Below are 18,772 nucleotides of genomic sequence, written 5' to 3'. Positions count from 1 at the left end.
ATTTTCAAGTTTAACTATTTCCTTCCTTTCTATTTCTGTCTTTCCCACTCTACTTTTTCTCCTACCCTGTAGGGAAGAATAAACCCTGCTTGCATCCATTTGTGTGTGTAGACCCATAAACCAGTTCACCCAAGGTGCAAGTAATGAGTAACTTTCATGGCATGGGGATGCTTCAAAATGCATTTTTGTTGCTGCTAATTCATGACATTTTGTGGCTCAGTTCATCTGATACATTGCCAACAGGGGATCTTGTTTTCAGGAATGTTATTGCCTCCTTAATGCTTCATTTGAATCTTCTTGTAGAGGCTGCTGTTTTTTTTGTCTCAGTCTTTTTGACAGAGAGGTGTGACTACATGCAAGGCTGCCTTACACCAGAGGTCCTGGGAACCTTCAGATTTTAGTTTTTGAAAGCTCTCTTTCTATTTTGATTTATTCTTGACATTTCATTAAGCTGGCTTGCAATAATAGAGTCTTGCATTGCTCTTAACCTCATGCCTTTTGGGTATCTGTAAATTCCTTGACTGTTCTGGGATTTTTTCTTTTTATCACTCATATACACTCAGGTGTCTTTAAACTGACAAATTAAATTATTTGCTAGATAAGGAGCAAACTGAAAGCTGGACTTTTCAGAATTACCTGATTTTTTTCTGGTGCATCCTTATCTTTGTCAAAATTATAACCCAGCTCCTGTTTCTCTGTTCTTAGCTTAGTGTAACTTGGCCCAGTGTAAGTAGACTTCTGAATCATCTGTGCTTACTCTCTTCACTCTTTTATTCTTTCTTTTGATTCATAGAAATTCAGGTATAGACAATAAGCAAGGCTGACTAAAGACCATAGATTAGTTGTCATCTGGATATATAGTTCATGGACTTCTTTTGGGACCAGACAGTCACATATAGCATCTTAGCATTCATAATTCTATGTAGTCTTCATTTTAAATAGTTTTCCAGAAATCTTTTTTGCTGTGTTGCTTTCTACAGTGCATGTAAACTGATGATCCATGAGTTTAAAAAATAAGGTTATTTTATTGTTTTATGACCTTTGGTATGAGGTCAAAGGATAAATTATGTTAGGGTTACTCACTGAAATATAACCATGTTGAAATGAGGCAAACATTATATGCAATTTGTTTTTAAGCTGTTTTGGAAAGGTAGATGTCTTTGTGGGGAAGCATTTTGGTCAGAAACAGTAAACAGTTATCTTGAGACATTTTAGTTCAAGTGTTTTACTGCCTTCAAGACTGCTGTGGTCTATTTCTTCTGATTTATGTCTTTTATGACACATCTCTGCTTTGCATTTAAAAAAAATCTAATACGATTGTTTGTTATTTAATTACCATGTTTCTAATGAAATCTTTCTCTTCCATGCATGCAAAACATCTATTTGCTTATTCTGGTATTGTATGGACCAAAACAATTGATTAAACACAATATAAAATGTTTCCATTTTATAATAGTTAGTTCTGTGCACAGGCTGCGGAGATGGGAGAGATGCCAAGCCATTGGAATATTTTAGATTTTTCTGTGTAACAATGGATTTGTTCCTATTTGTGCTTGCAACTAGGTACCAGAAGTTTTTTGGTTTTTAAAAGTTTTTGACTCTTTTAAACTTATTTTCTCCTTCTTTTGCTTACTTGTGTTCTTCCAAGTAATAAATTTTGAAAGGTTAAGTACATAGTAAATTAAAATTACGTATAGAACAAGAAGACTCACTGCAAGTGTTTTATAATTTGCTGAGTTTCAGTGTTCTGGAATTGTAGGAATCTCAAGGATATAGAGTCAGGTTGCTAATATTTTATCATTTGTTTTCCTCAGATGATTACATTGCTATTGGTGCTGATGAAGAAGAGCTGGGTTCTCAAATTGAAGAAGATATCCTTTGTTGTATATGTCTGCTCTAGAGTGGGAGTATTTGTGAAAAACACAGTAATTTTCAAATTAATTAACTTGATCTATATATTGAGTGTTTTTATATTTCATATAAAACAAAAGTGGTAACTGGGTTCAACACATCAGTACATAAATTTAGTGTTCAAAAAATCAGCCCAACCTAAATGATTTGCCTTAAAATATGTAGGAATGCATGTAGGTGAGTGTGTGTGGGTTCTTTTCAGCTCAATATGTTTTCCTTGTAGCAGCAATATTATATCTTACTGAAGCATTCTTACATAAAATGCTGGGCTCTTCTATGCTATTTTAAAATATTTTCTTGTTAACAGTCTTAAAAATTTTCTAGTGTCTTTGTTTAATTTTCTACAAGTTTATTTCTAAATGAATTCACGGTTCTCAAAAGATGGTTCTGGTACCATTGTTTGAATCATTCCAGAACAGAGGTCTGGGCTTCTTTTTTTAACAAAAAAATTTGTGTGAGTGACCTGTCATCGTTTGAATATTTCATTCAGAAATTAATTAATTCTCAGGATGAAATCAAGAAACTGGACATAAAGTTATGGGGGACTTTTCACAATTACAGTTGAGGTCCTGCTACCCAAAAATTCATATTTCACTGACTCTGTACTAAACTATGATTAGGCTTCTGAAGGTTGTGAATTCTGCTGTGTTGAACAGGAAAGTAGCTGTTGGTTGGGGTGGGGGAGGACTTTATGGGCAATGGAGAAGTGCATTGGTTTAGAGCTTGCCCCCCAGAATGAATCCTTTCTAATGCTCTGTTTTACTTGTTAATGTTTTACTCTATTTGACTTATCCATGTTTTGCTCCTTAAATCCAAAGCACCTATTTTTCAAGAATTAAAAAATACTGATATGAAATACAAAAATAGGGTACGAAGTAGGATAGCGAATCTCAAGGATGCAAAGAACCCTAACCTAAGGAAAAATGTATTATGTGGAAACATTCCTCCTGACAAATTTGCTAAAATGACAGCAGAGGTAAGTAAAGCACAGGTCTTGAAATATTCCCCTCTTGGGCTTACATCCTGGCCTGTATTTATTAAGCATAAAAGTAATTTGTGTAAGCTGGCGTACTTCTGAACGACTGTGGCTTTTTTGTGGGTTGCAGAATCTGAATTACAGGGCTGGGTTGGGGTAGAGGGCATGAAAGTGTCTTTAAAAGTCAAAATAGATCTAAAAATTCAAATGAAAAATGAGATTTTATGGGAGAGAAAAATGAAAGCACATCTTGTTAAACATCTTTTTTCAGTTCTGTAGTTCTGCTTCTATGCGTTAGATTCTGCCCCCTCAAATGAAAATATAAAGGAGTGTCTTGGAGACTGAGAGAAATTAGTTGTGGTCAACTAATGAAAATTAAAATTGTGACTTAACTTTATTCCAAAAGAAAGTTGTGCTGGGCTTTTTGGGTGGTTGATTTTTTTAACTATAGCTTTACATAAAGGTTAGGCCCAACAGAGGCTGGTGAAAGAATGTGTAAGAAAAGCAAGTTGTACCTTCAGTATGTGTTTTGATTTTCTTTGTTCTACATATTTAGAACAAACTTATATTTTGTCCTGTCCAGTGCACATTCTTTGTTTGATTGATGTTTAGGATTGAAATGTCAAATGGCTAAAACCCACATAAGTGTTAAGATTACTTCTTAACAGTAGTGAAAGAGCATTGGTACAAGATTTTCATTCCACATCTACATGGAATGGTGAATAAAATTGTATTGAAGAAAAATGTAACAAATTGGTTTTGCTGTGCACACTTGATTACTAGACCTTGTGGAGATCTTCTGCACTAAAACTATTTTAAAGGAAAAAGAAAATGGGCAATTCTGAACTCTTTGCTTAGTGTTTAGAAACGAAGTTAATATGATTTTTGGTGACATATGGTAAATTATGGCTCTACTGTATTTATCAGTACAAATATAGAAGTCACAAAAAAGTAAATTTTTTCCTGTAATAAATGTTTCATAGGTCAATGAGATATTTATCCAAGGATCTAACCTAGCATCTTTTTTGCCTCTTTGGAGGACTTCTAAGTCTTCTACCTTGCCTCACTTACATTTCTGAACTTCAGAAGTGTATTTGCATAGAAATGTTTCTAGATGCTTGATGTAGTACTTTTTTTTTCCTATCTGTGTTAAAAAAGAGAACATTTTTAACTTCTTGTAGCTTCTGTGCTGTTAAATAGCCCAGCTTAAGTCTTGTAAAATTAAAAATGTGTAGAATCACATTGCCCTTCAACAGAGTTGTTGTTCATGGATTCTAAATAAAAAATTGTATTGGCTTGCACAGTGGTAACTTGTTTTAAAGCTAAAACTCTCTAGTAAACTCTGTCTTGCTCTTTGTCATTTGTAGGAAATGGCAAGTGATGAGCTGAAGGAAATGCGCAAAAATCTGACCAAAGAAGCTATCAGAGAGCACCAGATGGCTAAAACAGGAGGTACCCAAACTGATCTGTTTACATGTGGCAAGTGCAAAAAGAAGAACTGTACATACACCCAGGTGCGTGGTTATTCCGACTCTTGGTTTTCCTTTTTCAAACCTTAAGTCCTATATAAAGATTGTCAGAGGAAAAAAAAATGGAATTGCAAAATGAACTTCCAGCAAAATGTTGATAAATTACAAAATGTGAAAGTAGCTGGATCTACTTAGTTGTGCTTATGTAAAGCAAGTTTCTTATATTTATTTGCCAGAAACTTTATGTAGATCCAAGCTGAGTATCTGTATAGACTGAAACTTGAGTTTCTTTGCAATGCTGAATTCTTGATAATTCTCAATGCATCATATTTGGAAGGGTTTTATGCGGAGGAGAGATACTTAGAGGGACTAAGTAGCAGAAAATTATATGTATATATATGTACATGTATATTTATATATGTATTTAATGTACCATTTGACTAACACAAGACCCTGATTTGCAGTCATTCCTACAGCCACAGAAAGGGTGCTTTAATTGGCTTAACTGTGCTTCAGGGAATGTCATTTTCATCACAGCTGCATTTATATTTTGTACTGTTCATCAGATGCTTTAAATAGCAAGTTGGTTTTCAGTCATAAGACTTTTAAGCCTTTGCATTGGTAAATGTATGTGAAGCTGTACTGACCATTGTACTTTTAGTGCAGAATCTTCTCCTAGAAATACATGCACAGTTTCAGTGCAGAAATTGGTATTTTAGTGCTACTAAATCTCTCAAAATCCAAGTTTATCATGGCTTTATAGCGAGGCAAAAAGCCCAGTTTCAGTTGATACATAAAGTTAACTTGTATTTCTATGCAAATTTGTTTCCTTAATGTTAAACTTTGATTTAAACAGTTACATTGAACACACACTAACAAAAATTGAAGATACTAATTTTCCTTTTCCGCTCTGGCTCTTGCCTTTGCCAAAGGTTCAAACCCGCAGTGCTGATGAACCCATGACAACGTTTGTTGTCTGTAATGAATGTGGAAACAGATGGAAGGTAAGACTGTTAGACTGCTCTGCATATCTGATAGCAGGCAGCCAGCCTCTGTGCTTAATTTGGGTTTACAGTAAATGTGACAAACCACTTTCTGTTGACTTTTGGTTACTTCTTAACCCATTAATGATATTACATCTTGAGATTGCGAAGTAGCTTTAAAATAGAAATGTATTTTTGACTGAAGGTATGAGATCTCTCTAGAAGGTTGATGGCAAAGGGGGAGAGAAGACAGGACTTAGGCCTTGCAACATTTAGTTACAATACTGCTTTGCCGTGGGAAGTGGTGACAAGCTAAGTCACCGTTTTCTCTTTCTTCACCCAAAGTTCTTTTAACTGGTTTTAAGCCGTGCTTTGGTGAGTGTAACAGGCCCTTTTTAGACCTTTTGTTGTTATTGTTTTTTCTGGTTTTTTGCTATTCTGAAAAGAAGAAGCAATAGAAAAGAGAGATGGCTGCTGCTGTATTCCTGTGCCAGGATAAGTGTAGGGCAGTGATAACTCAATAGAATCTTTTTTTTAAGTTTGGGAAACAGGAATTTATACAGCTTCTGAGAAACATTGGTAGTTCAATAAAACAGAGAAAGACTGAAATTAAGTCTTGTAAAATGTACAGTTTAAGGTGTGATCACATGCCATAGGAAGCATGATAACCTCATTCTGTGATTTTTCTATGTTAAGAATGCTACAGCTCTGCAGGGCCATGCCATGGTGTACGTTAAGATTTCCACATAAAAAAATATTTTATGTATCTTGGTTTACATAGCTTATTGCTGAATATTGTTCATATATAGGCTCTGAGATATCTAAATAATATATATAAAGCTTAGAAATAATTTGACGGAATTGTTTGCAGTAACTGGAAAAGTATATTTGTCCTTAAAACCTTATGTGAGGTTGCAGTTACAGAAGTGTCTGTGTACAGATGCCTGAAGGAATGGTTAAAATATAAGTGCTTTAATTAGTAATTTCCATATCCTAAGTATGGTGTTGTATTTCTGTTTATTCTTGTAGAGGTTTAGAAGTAAGATGTATAAAGATCTCATGAAGCATTATTTTCTTTTGACAGTTCTGTTAGAAGAAGAAATTGTCAAGACATCTGGACCAGTATGAACGAGGATTTTGTAATTAGCTTTAAAAACTAGACTAAGCATTTAGCTTCCTGCAAATGAGAGGGTTTTTTGGTTTTTCTTTTCTTTTTATTTCAAAGCAGCATACATGCCTCAAGTTAGCCTTTGTTTTGACACAACCATCATTTCTTTAAATGCCTTCCTATAGCTGGTAGTCAGTAGGGTCAGGTTGCTCAATTGTATGGTGAATTTTAAAATATTTTTTCATTTTTATAAGTAAGTTGACATTAAACTTTTACCAGTTAAACATTTTGGTAATTGTCTTGTTTTTTTCTAACTATGTGAATAATGTACTGTATTTTTTGTGGTCTGAAATATACACGCTCCTCCTGTGTGTATTTTGCCTCTCCACATGTGCTCGGTTGTAAGAATGAAAATTGTTTCTCTCTGCTCTGTTCACTTTGCTTTGCAAGCAGAAAAAGTATATAAGTTCCTCATAACATTAAGCTCAGTTGTTAACTAATACAATTTAATTAACTCTTTACTTTGTGTGCTCTTTGTGGACTAGGACTAAATTTGCAGTCATGGGGTTTGAATATTTGTTAGTGGAAATGATGACCTCTTTTGCAATGGTTGGTTAAGCTTGTTTATGTAACCAGCTTTGATCAATGCAATATATTTTATTGCCCAAAGCATGTCTTTTACCTTTTATCAGCAGGCATTATTTCTAAGAATGTCCTAAAATAGTGGTTAAATCTGAGTGTTCAGTCTTGCTTAATGTGCTTGACAACCAACTTGGGCTTAGACTTTGTAAATAAGCAAAGGCATTGTGTTGTAGGCTATCCGAATAACACCAGCTAAGCAATTCATTACATTAAACTGGCTGGGGAGATAATACTATACTCCCTTCATTTAAATGGCATTGATTTTGTTCATGAAATGATTTTTTGAAATGTAGGGTATCTGGTGTCCATCATAGACCTGCAAGTGGGAATAAATTATTAAAATTATGATCTTTTCCATATGAGAAATTATATAAATGCTGCATTTTTAGATTTTGCTTTTTAGCAGTGCATGTTTAGGATTATTTGCAAATGTGTTTTCAAGAAAAAACATATCAACATCTTTAGAAGAGATTAAATTCATTAAATCTAATTTTATATTACTTAATTTGTTAGAGTTTGGGGCTGAGGAGGTCTATTTTGGCACTGTATAAATTATCCATGAGGGAATGGGAAGAGTATGCGCAGCTTCTGGAAAATAAATTCCTTGAATGTAAAGGAAAACCAAGTTTTTCTATGTTGAATGTTTTTTGTGTGATAGTGGCAACTGTAACAAATGAGTTGGAAACAGTATGATGACACTTGAACTTTGGGAGACAAGAACTGTTTGGTTAATACTTGATACAGAAGCTTTTCCAGTCAGCTTATGCAAGGAAGTGTGGCTTTTCTGCTGAAGGATACAAATTATTAAAATAGAAGAAGTTTTGTTACAGACGATTTTTTAAAGCAGAAAATTGCTTAGCATTTAAGGTTTCTTGAATAGATTTTTATATATAAACATTTTAACTCAACTTATGCTAATGCTTTTTAGAAAATATTTTTTTCTACTAGCAGCATAGGTTAATTTTTAACCTGTATGTAGGTCCATTGGCAGGATTGCTTCCTAAGAGTTACTGAAAGATGTAATTTTTTTTTTTCAAGTTGTTGAGGACAACAAACAAATTAAAGTTGTTTACTATCAATTAGAGTGCTTTGTTTGGGGACCTTTCTAAAAGAACAAGTCTAAAAACTTGTGTTAAAAACGACAGCAAATTTGGTGCCAAGTAGACCTAAATTTCTGCAGCTGTTTACAGCATACATATGCAGGGCAGGCAGTGGTTGGTTTGCATAAGCTTCCTCACACTGTGTGTCCTTTAATCTTAGTGTCTGATTGTGACACTTAAAGAAATATCTTTTGAGAAATTGTAGTAATTGTTTTTCTCTAGTCACCAGATTATATCTGGACTATATTAAAAGAACCAGAACTGTGGTAGCACTTTCTGTGATGCAGGTATATCCAAGTGGGAGTTGAAATAAAATGTGATTTCACCTGATGATACCTGAGCAGCAGCCTTCATCCTTCTCTCTTCTGCCCCCATGGTAAAAAGAACTGTTTCTTTTGCCCAGTGAAGGATGGAGTGCAACAGCTAGATTCAAAAATGCATCTAATGCATCTGTTCTATTCATGCTTTGTTTTGGTTACCCAAATCCAAAAATAAAACTTTCCAGTACTGATCTTTGGATGGACCTCTGTTCAACAGTTGCTGCAGTTTTCAGAGCTGTCTGAAATTGCCCTCCTGTATCAAAGAGGATGCAAAGGTGGGGCTGGGACTGTCTCATTTCTCCATGGCTAGCTTTGTCTACTGGGCTGCAGTTGTGCCATGACTGACCCAGTACTCTGGGGTATTTCATGCACTGAAACATGCCAGCAGAACTGGTGATCAATCTCTCCATCTAAGAATAGCAGGTTTGGTTATTACCTTTATGGACACCTGAATCCTCTCAGATGGAGCAGAGTTGGCCTGCAATTTAAGGTAGCTTGTACACAATTCCAATAGAGAGAAAGAGGAGACCACATTCCTTCTGAAGTGTGTGTGTGTGTTTATGTGTGTGTCTTGTTTAAGGATCTACTCTTCTGTAAGCAAGGCTAGAGGATCCTGCTGCTCAGAAAACACAACTTCTGCATCCTTCATTAGAAGACATTTTCTCATATATAATACATTTGCTCATATATTCTGTTATCCTGTTCAGGAGAAAGTATGAGTTTTAAACTGTCTTGTACTGAATTGTTCTTTTTGACTATCACTGAGCAGAAGGGAAACATCTGCCCAGTGATCTTGGCTTTTGTGGACCCGAGGAAGGGCCTGGTTTTTATCTGGAGTTCAGGATTCCACTTGTGATCACATACATTAATTTTAAATTGAAACTCACAACCCTTTCCAGGCTGGACAGGACTTAATTCATCAACATGAAGTCTTCATTCTGTAAAATGTGGTTGTATTACCTTTCAAACACATGCCTCTGGAAATAGATCTTGAAATATTAGTTATTCATATAAACAAACCTGAGGAGTTTTACTTCTTTTAAGCACGATTTTTTACAGCTGTATGATAGCTTCTGTTTCACTAGATCATCACTACTCTTGAATTCTGTTCCCATTTCAAAGAGTTTGGGATTAATTTAGATACAATCTTAGTATAAAAAAATTTTTCATAATGTCATTGAAACAATACTCATACCTTTTATAGCAGAAGACACATGTTCTTAAAAATTGCTTACAGCAGAGTTGTTTAAAAATTACTTAACATTATGATGTGATGGCCTTTCTCATCACTTTATCTTTTTTCTGATATCCTTTGTAATCCAGAACTGCTTAAGTACATGAACTGCTTAAGTACATGATGCTTCTGGGATGAATTTTAATCTAACTTTTTATGGTAGAGCCCTTCAGAATATTTTTTTTCTCCATTTGTGCTGTGCTAATGACTATGGAATTTAAAGGTCACTGTAAAGCACAGTATGTTGGCTGAAGGAGCCCATGCAATTTTAATAGTGCTTAGCAGGCTGGTGAAAAGAGCAGTCTTTAACAGTGTGCATGTTCTGTGGGAGTTACTGCTTTATGATGTGCAGACATTGAAGGAAGAATGCCAGTGGACTGGAAAGTTGTTACAGCTTAATGATATCCTGCAGTTTGATAAATGCCAAGGCAAACCAACTGTGCTCATTTTCAACCTAGGATAAATTGATTTTGTGATAATTTCTTACATGATTAAATAATGTCTTATGTCAATATGATTATTTTCTCTTGCTGCTCATGTAGCTACTTGTCTATGGTAACTTTTCCTTTTCAGTGCACTTTTCTTTTGCCCTGAGAAGTTTATGCACCATGAGCAGGTATATAGCAATGAAATGTAATTAAAAATTGGTTGTCTGTGTGGGTGGGTTTTTGTTTTCATCTTCCCCCTCCCCCCCTCCTTGCCTCCATGCCATTAATTAATCCAGCATTAACCAGCCTCAAAATAACAAGATATTTAAGGGAGTGGGTTATTTGGGTTTTTAGGAGATATTCTCAGCATGTCTAGGTATCGGCATTCTGCTCCTGGTGGTGGGTATAAGGCTAGGCCTAAAGCACAGCATTAAGATTTGGTAAGATATTTCAGGAAAGAATGCACATTGCAAATGTCAACATATTGTTATCCAGAAGTAAAATGAAAATTATCTAGAGAATGTTCATTGCTTAGAAGTTGTGGCACATGGAAAATAAGCTTAGAAATTATTACTTTCTTTTTTTAATTATTTAGTGTTAGCCATAAAACTGCCCAAACCAATATAGTTTTCTCTGCCCTTTAACTTCATTACATCTTTTTTTCTTCATTTCCTTGCAGAATAATAGAATATATAGTTTGATATGGACTATGAGCATTCAGTCTGTCTTCCAGCTTTTAATGAAGTATCTTTGCAGGGAAGAGAGATAACTTAAAAGAAATTAAATCCTCCATTTTGTGAGATGACATGCTTTGAAAGTTTGTTTTTTTTTTTTTTTGGTGTGTACATATGATCTTTCCAACTAGCTGAATTTGACCTAGGTAAACTTTATTTGTCAACTCAGAGGTTTAGAGCACTCCTGCCCACTCTGATTGAAACAAATACAGTATCATCTGTTTGACTGCAGGCTCTTCATGAGTGCTGCCTTTTGAAGATACCTGGTTGGTTTTGTTGAAGTTACTGCTTACATTGTAATATTTTACATAAACTGAAATGGTATTGGTAGTGCTCGGGGTGTGTTAAATAGAAATTCAGCTGAGGTAAGCAGTATTGATAGGGTAAGCAGTGGTGAACATTAACTGAACTGTCTTTAGTGGTGCATGGAAGGGTTTCCTCTTAATTTACTCACCCAGCACTGTGCTACAGCAGGCAAAAGAACTTTGCTTTGCTCTGTTTTTCTTTGTTTACTTTTTTGTGCTGACATGTTGAATACTGTTTTGTTGTCGGAAGGAAATAATGAAAACTGGTTATAGAATCATAAATGATGTGGGTTGGAAGGTACCTTAATCTTGTGCCATCCCCACTGGCAGGAACACTTTCCTCTAGACCAGGTTGCCCATCTAGCCTGGCTTGAACCAGCCCATAGCATTGATAAATTACCATGTACCAGCTCTTCTCCTGTGGTGCGATGTACTGAAAAAATCAAATCATCATGTGCTTCAAAATATAGTAAGGGGACAGCATGTCACCTGCCAAGTGCATTAAGGAAAAAATTAAATTGATCTCTTAAATTCTATTTTGTTCTTCCCGTTTCTTTTTTTTTTTTTTTTTTTTTTTTTTGAGAAAGTTCCCATTTTGTATTTCCCATAGTGCTGGAATCAGGCAAAGAGTAGGTTTTGGAAAGGCTACAGTACACATCACTGAACTCTGTCTGTCTGGTACCCCTCTCTGGGGGTATTTTTTTTGTGTCTTTCTGTTTCCCATATGCCTTTTTCCAACCTGTACGTGTCATTTGGCTCATTTAAATAAATACACAGGGAAAAATACAATTCAGTGGAAATCCACTATAAACTCCAGATTTTAATGTAGTGGAATTGTAGTGAATCATGTGGTTTAAAAGAAAGAAGACATTAGAGTAACAGATGTACAGATAGTTTATGTGGATTCAACTTACTTTCTTCCTAGTGTTTCCTGTGATTACTGGTTTTGAGATATGACCAGGAATTAAGTGTAATGCTTTGGGCATACTGTAAATAACCATGGTTTGTAACTGGATAGAGCTGGTGCTGTATCAGAACACAAGTTCCATCTTCCTGCTTTTATTAAATAAATTGTGTGTATATCTGTAATGGAAACCTTACAAGATCTGTCAGGGAATGGGAGCATTTCATATTTACAAACCCAAGCTGGTTGAAACTGTCATCATCTTGGTAACAAATAGTGAAGGGTTTTACAAACACCTACTGAGGGAAGAGAAAAATATGTGAGAGTTCTTGTGCTTTATTTTGGAATCTGAATGCCCAGACTTGTCTTCCTCTGAAATAAATAATTTTAACTTTATGAACATCAACAAAGGGAACTTAATGCTTTCAGCAGATTCTAGTACTAAAATAACAATTCTTCAGCAAAAGATTTTTTTTTTTATAAGCAGCATTATTTCAACCAATAACTTTCATGAACTTGAGATTGCCATGCCAGTTTCCATTAGTGCACCATGTGTGCATTAAAGATACCAAAACAAGTGGAGTGTACCTATGCCAGGTGTGATGGCAGTGCCTAGAGTAACACAGTATTGACAGTAATATTTTTACTTTGGTCACAGTGTGGATGGGGCAACTGGTTTCATTTTCAAGAAAATTCTAACACTCAAAAATCAGTTGTAGTTTCATGCTCAGTTGGTATTTGTACCTCAGACATAAGGTATAAATTTGTGTCTGCTGTGTTTGAAAAAATACTGCATTTTTTGAACAAGGTTTCTTCATTCTCTTCATTTCCTTTTGCAAAGTAATACTGAATTTAATCAGAAACTGCACTTAGTTGATTGTGTCAGAGCTTTGTGCGGATTTAAATTCTTCAGTCTGTAGTAAAACTTGCCTGAGTTATTTTCAGGTAAATATCTGATTAATTCTAAATTCCCTGTGGATTTCTGTAGCCCAGAGTCCTGTCTATTTTAAAATAAATACATTTAAGAAAAAATTCTATGCTTCAATGGATTTTTCAGACAAGGACTGAAGCAAGTCCTTATAAATAGCAGAGTTCATAAACCGTGGGTAAGAGTCTCTGTGCATTAAGGTATAAATTTGAAGCTGTGCGTCATCAAAGGTGTGTTGTGAGGGTTCCAGCATATTTCGATTAATAACTTCTCTTACTCTGGAGTCCAGACTGACCTGTGTATTAAAATAGAAAGTCATGTAAATAATAGTGAATAATACAGGTGGGGTCTTATTTTTCATTCATTGGTTGAAAAAGCCATCTTTTTTAAGCATTTCAGCTGGTGTCCTACAAGACTGTAAAAATTGCTAAATAAACTTCTGCAAAAAATGATTCTGTTAAAATTTGAGTGGAGTAATATCTTGAGTATGGGTAATGTCCTCACTGAGGTACCTTATTGGAACAAGGCTGTCTGCAATCCCATTATTACTGAGACCGATGGGTTATTTCCAGACCAACTTCCTGCTCTGTAGTAGAGAGCATTTATAATTTTTTGTGACAGTTCATTTCCTGGAGAGTTGGTTCTGTTATAAAGAGACTGAGTTTGGAGTAAGAGTATGACGCAGGTGGACAGTGTAGCCTGGGAAGCTGTTTCTTAATCAAATTGCTGTTAAAAAGCAGAGTGAGTTGATGTGAACCACAGGTAGGGCTATATAATGATTCCATACAACATACAGTAATGTAATTTTTTTTTTTTCTGCAGGTCCTATGTGTCTGTCGAGAGACATTAGTATTGCAGGAACAGACTGGGTAGATTTAAACAGCATTTTTATAAGTACATAAGTATAGCTGGCAGAAAAAAAAAATTAAATTGCAATTTTGCAAGGATGTTGAAAGGTTTCAAATTCTAGCCTGCTTGGCAGGATTATATTCAAACTGTACTGAGGTGTCTTTGAAACTTGACATATTTGCTAACAGCAAAATAGTTTTGAAAATTTTGGGGAAGTAATTGTGTTTGTTCTATGCCATATTTTGTCAGCTGCTCTGTGAGAAATTTGTCTTTGAAAATGACACTATTTGTGGTTACTGTGCTTTTGGAGAAATGTATACACCCTCCTCTGAGTGTAAGGAGAAAAGAAACTGATTTGTCCAACAAATAAAGTTTGAGTTGGGCAAGGTGAATGTGATCAGCCATATATTTGTGCCTCAAACTAAAAATTCCACATAAGCATGGCAGGGTAGCATAGGAAGAACTTCCTTACAACCAATGAAAGTTTTGACCATCTCACCTCAATGGTGGGTGCCTTCTTCCCCTAAATATCTACATGATGACAGTGGAATGTGGGGGGCGGGGGACGATTCTTCCTAAGTATTGCTGTTGCTTTAAACACATTTTAGAACTAACTGTGCAAAGAAACATCAAAGAATGTATTAAGGAAAGCAATATACCTCCTTTGGAGAGAGGATAGAAATATAATCTTCATAAATTAGTCTTGCTTTTTCTTCAATGACGCTTTTGTTGGATTCTTGTTTTAGTTCCTCACAGGCCATCCAGAAAAGCATGTTTTCCTCGCTGAATTCTGTTCGCAGAAATTCACGAAAAGCATTTCTGCCAGCTGGAGTGAGCATCAACTTGTCAAATGATTGAGCCCAGGCATTTACTTCTTCAAGAGTGGGAGCAGGGCTTAAGGAGGAAGAAGAGCAAGAGGAGAGAAATGAATGATTGTTACTGAAGCTGTTTGCAGCTGGCAGGAGGCATCTGCCCTCACAATGGAACAAAATTGTGAGGTTCATGGGGTTCTGATTCCTCGTTGCAGCCACCCAAGTGCAAACTCGTGTAAACACATTTATAAGATGTTTTTTGAAAGTGTGCTTATCAAAAGCTCAGATGCAGGTGATTGCCTCTGCTTTCATGCAGAAATTGCTAGTGCTCAGAGTAATTGTAACAAAGAAGTACCCGTGTAACAGCTGGACATTTTTTCTATCCCTAATATTCCTTGTTAAATTATGGTTAAAAATTGAATGAAAATACATATAAAGAAGCAATGATTTAAACCCTTTGAAAGGCACCCACCTGTATGTTACCATTTTGCAGGTGCTTTTACCTGTTTGAGCATTTCTGAAGAAACTGTTGCCTGACTTTTGGGAGGATTAAAGCTCCAGTATATTATTTCTGTTAGGCTGAACACTGTTGGTTAAGCTCATTGCATACTTGCTGGGTGAAACAGGGTGTATTTTTAAATTATTTCAGGAAAAAGGGAAAAATTCAGTTTACAATGCTGGTTTTAATTTGTCATGGGAGTGGGGATGTGCTTACATGCTGCATATGAATGGAGTAAAATATTATAGATCAGACCTTTGTTTCATTAGGAGGTAAAAAAACAGGTGACTTTCAAATTGGGTGTAAATGACAAGTAGATAATAGTTATTTTCATATTTCAGGTAAACTATTGCAATTACTTAGTATGGCTTGTTGGGTTTGTTTCATTTTAGCTTGACAGAACACTTAATAAAGACCATACCTTTCCTCACAGTTTGGAATACCCTCTGCTTGGAGTTCATGAGATGTTCTCCTTGCTCTCTCTTCTTCTTGATTTCTAACAGTAAGACTGAAAAGTAGCAAACAAAGTTTTAGTCAACTTTGTAGAGAAAAACGCTGAACATTCACCAGACACTTTTCCTTCTATACTAAAAATAAAAATTCTAAAAGAACAGAAGCTAATGATAGGCACGTTACCCACAGTTACATTCTGACCTTATTTTTACAATTGTATAAACCTTGAGTGTAGCTGAAAGCTGTTTAGTATTCTATAATGCAAATTTTCTACAGAAGGAACATAGTTCCATAAAATATCTCAAGTTGAAGGGACCTGTAAGGATTGTCAGGTCCAATTCTATAGATATATATACACACACACAAGTGTGTATGGGATGCATGATGCATACCCTTTGTCACATACCAAATCTATTTATTCTCTGTTTTCGTAGTGTGTATGCTCAGTGCAATGCTTTTACTTAAGCTGGACCTGATGCACTGGTTTTATGTGAGTTAGGTTTCAAGGTAGGTGGGTTTGGATTTGTTTGTTAGCATTTTTTTTCTCCTCAGTTGTGATGAGGGCCAACACTCTGGTTTGGAATGGTGATACCATGAAAGGAAAGCCAGAGTTCAGAAGCAGGACACAAGATTTAAGTGAACTAAAGACTTCTCTGTGTGGTTTTGGAAGGGTAAGCACTTTCAGAGTTCAGATGTAGATACAGCCAGATTGTGAGGTGATTGATTGCATCTTAGCAAATTGCTAATATATGTGTCAAAATGTGAGATCTGGAGCACAAAGAGCAGGTCTATCATTGCTGAATACCATTTTGAGTATGTCTGAATGGAAACACTTGTTTGTAGCATTACAAAAACAAAGTTTGATGCAGTCACTAGTGATCACTGACAGTTTTTGATGTCCTGTAGCTGTGAACTCCTGCTTCTTTCATCAAATGTTAGTTAAGATAGCTCTAGTTCTTAAAAATTTCTTTTGTGGTTTTAGATGATTAATTTTCATTTGAAACTGGATTTGAAAATGGAATTTTTGGGGTTTTTTTGGGAGTGGGGACTACATTCAGTTCATCCAAGCTATGGTAGCTTAGTGAGAAATGCATATGCATACACACATGCTATCATGTAATCTGTAAAGCTACTTAAAATATGTCAAGAAGAAAAGGTCCCTGTGTTTTTTATATTTTGTATTGCCTGTTATTTATTTGAAACGGGTCCTCCAGCTGAAACAAGGCAACACAGTTGCTATAACTTCTAGGGAAATACCAAACTTAATTTCTTCCTTTGTATCTTACCTTTCTTTCATGCTAATGTTCTAAGTTTTGCTGCCTTAATCTCTAAGAATCTCATTTATCTCTAGGAAGGTTTTTGGTTAAACCAGTGGACTTTTCTGCCTATTTTGCATTCTAAACTCTTGGCCAACTCTTATTTGCAGCCTTATTGTTTACTGGGCATCTCCTTCTCTGTCTTTGTCTACCATTAGTCCATAATCTGCAGAGACCTACTTTTCTCTTTGCCACAGTGGTCCATGTGTGGAAGATATAGGAAAGCTTTTGTATTGCTGAGATGGAGAGCAGATAGTGCAAACACTTTTTTTCAGCAATATCTGAACCATATGTTCAAACCAATGAACTATGTCAACTTACCTTTAAAGAAAAAAAAAAGAGAAAAATGTAAGTAGTAATGCTAGTTCTTTTTTCTGTTAGGTTATATGGGTCTCAAACCTTTACTACCCTTTTTACCAGTGGTTCTGGCATTTTTTGAATATGTAAAGTGATATGTATTCTCACACACAGACAGGCAGTGATACTCTTATCAGAACTATTTTTGGATTGAGGGGACCCAACAGATCCAATAGAAAGGAATACAGCCTTATGGGATAATGCACAGAAAAGGAAAAAGACCAAAGAAATAACAAAAGCCTCCCTAAGAGAACATGCCATGCTTCAGAAAATTGCTTACAGGCAGGCTCTTTCCCTAGAAGTGTACAAGTAAACAATAAAGAGAGTAGTGCAGTACTGTATCCTCTCGGGATCTGGAAGAGTAACAGGCTGGAGGTTTGGGTTTGACTGCAGGAATGAACGCAGGCTCTGAGCATCCAGCTGAGAGACTCAGTTCATTCTAAATCTACTATTACAATATGCTGAATATTGGATGTTCAGCAGCTCAGCAGCATGACTCATGGAGACTGTTATTTTTATTCCTATTCATAATCTTTCTGTTCCAAGAGCTTAGGCTATTTTGAGGAAATGGTCTATGAATGGGGAACATAAATAGCTTAATTACGGTTTGTTTTGCATTTCTTGCTACTAGAAAACAATTGTTTCAAAAAAAATCAGAAATTATTTTAAAGCTGAAACAAGCTACTCTGTTTCTGAGCCTGTATTGGTTGCCCAGATGATTCTGAAATGCTAATAGGAATTATAAGCATCATGAAATCTGGGTACTTTCACAGACCTATTGAGTAAATTGCTTTCTTTGAATTGTTTGAATGGTGAGATACACAGAAAATGAGCATCCTGGAAAATATCAGGTAAAATCACAAAAAGAAAGTACTTTATCAACAATTTAAAAGGTAAAATGCAAATTTTATATACTATGACGTAGTATATAAATGTGTCTTATTTTTTCATTTAACTGAAAACCATTTTTGTGTAATGCAGCTCTGGACTGAGCCACTTGCAATTGCACTGGACAGCTGTTGAAATGGCATTGGAATTTGTGTGGGATGATTTAACATACATGCAATAGGACACAAACTGATCCTGTACAGGCAGAGTGTTAATATCTCTCTAAATTCTACCTTGGTTCACCTTTACGCACCTGCTGAAAAGCTTGGTAGGATCAGAGCCTGAGTTCTTGGCATCTCACAAAAAACCCCAAACCTCCAAGCAGCCTTTTGTCCTTGCAAAATATTCACTATTTGCATTAGGGAGGGCAGAATCCTGTGTGTCTTGGCTTCTGATGAGCTGAGTACCAACAGCAAGGAAATTATCAGTCTGTTCTTCCCTTGCCTTCTAATGGTGTTCTCCAAAGCATTTGCCACAAGATGCTATTGGAAAACAACACTAGTGGAATAGATTCCTAGCCCAGGCTGTAAGGTTATTTGTGACCTCTTTCCATCAC

The 18,772-nt window shown here is 35.7% G+C and overlaps 2 protein-coding genes across 4 annotated transcripts in view; one reads left to right on the top strand and one right to left on the bottom strand.

The window, feature by feature from the left end:
* TCEA1 (transcription elongation factor A1) overlaps nt 1-8,700 on the top strand; it is a 28,305-nt gene extending 19,605 nt beyond the window's left edge. Inside the window, exons 6-10 of the mRNA XM_058037026.1 lie at nt 1,815-1,871; nt 2,733-2,887; nt 4,255-4,401; nt 5,289-5,360; nt 6,424-8,700. Of these exons, the coding sequence (XP_057893009.1) occupies nt 1,815-1,871; nt 2,733-2,887; nt 4,255-4,401; nt 5,289-5,360; nt 6,424-6,432 (440 nt within the window). The 3' untranslated portion in view covers nt 6,433-8,700. The remainder of the gene's footprint in view (nt 1-1,814; nt 1,872-2,732; nt 2,888-4,254; nt 4,402-5,288; nt 5,361-6,423) is intronic.
* A 3,732-nt stretch (nt 8,701-12,432) lies between these two features.
* The window catches only part of RGS20 (regulator of G protein signaling 20), a 34,857-nt gene continuing 28,517 nt past the window's right edge, over nt 12,433-18,772 (bottom strand). For all 3 annotated transcript variants that reach the window (XM_058037055.1, XM_058037046.1, XM_058037037.1), the window contains 3 exons: nt 15,624-15,710; nt 14,551-14,785; nt 12,433-13,337 (listed from right to left, as the gene is read on the bottom strand). In XM_058037055.1, coding sequence (XP_057893038.1) covers nt 13,149-13,337; nt 14,551-14,785; nt 15,624-15,710 — 511 coding nt within the window. In that variant the 3' untranslated portion in view covers nt 12,433-13,148. The remainder of the gene's footprint in view (nt 13,338-14,550; nt 14,786-15,623; nt 15,711-18,772) is intronic.

This window comes from Melospiza georgiana, chromosome 1 (assembly GCF_028018845.1).
Source record: "Melospiza georgiana isolate bMelGeo1 chromosome 1, bMelGeo1.pri, whole genome shotgun sequence".
Classification (NCBI taxonomy): Eukaryota; Metazoa; Chordata; class Aves; order Passeriformes; family Passerellidae; genus Melospiza; species Melospiza georgiana.
This window is presented reverse-complemented; position numbering and strand designations above follow the sequence as displayed.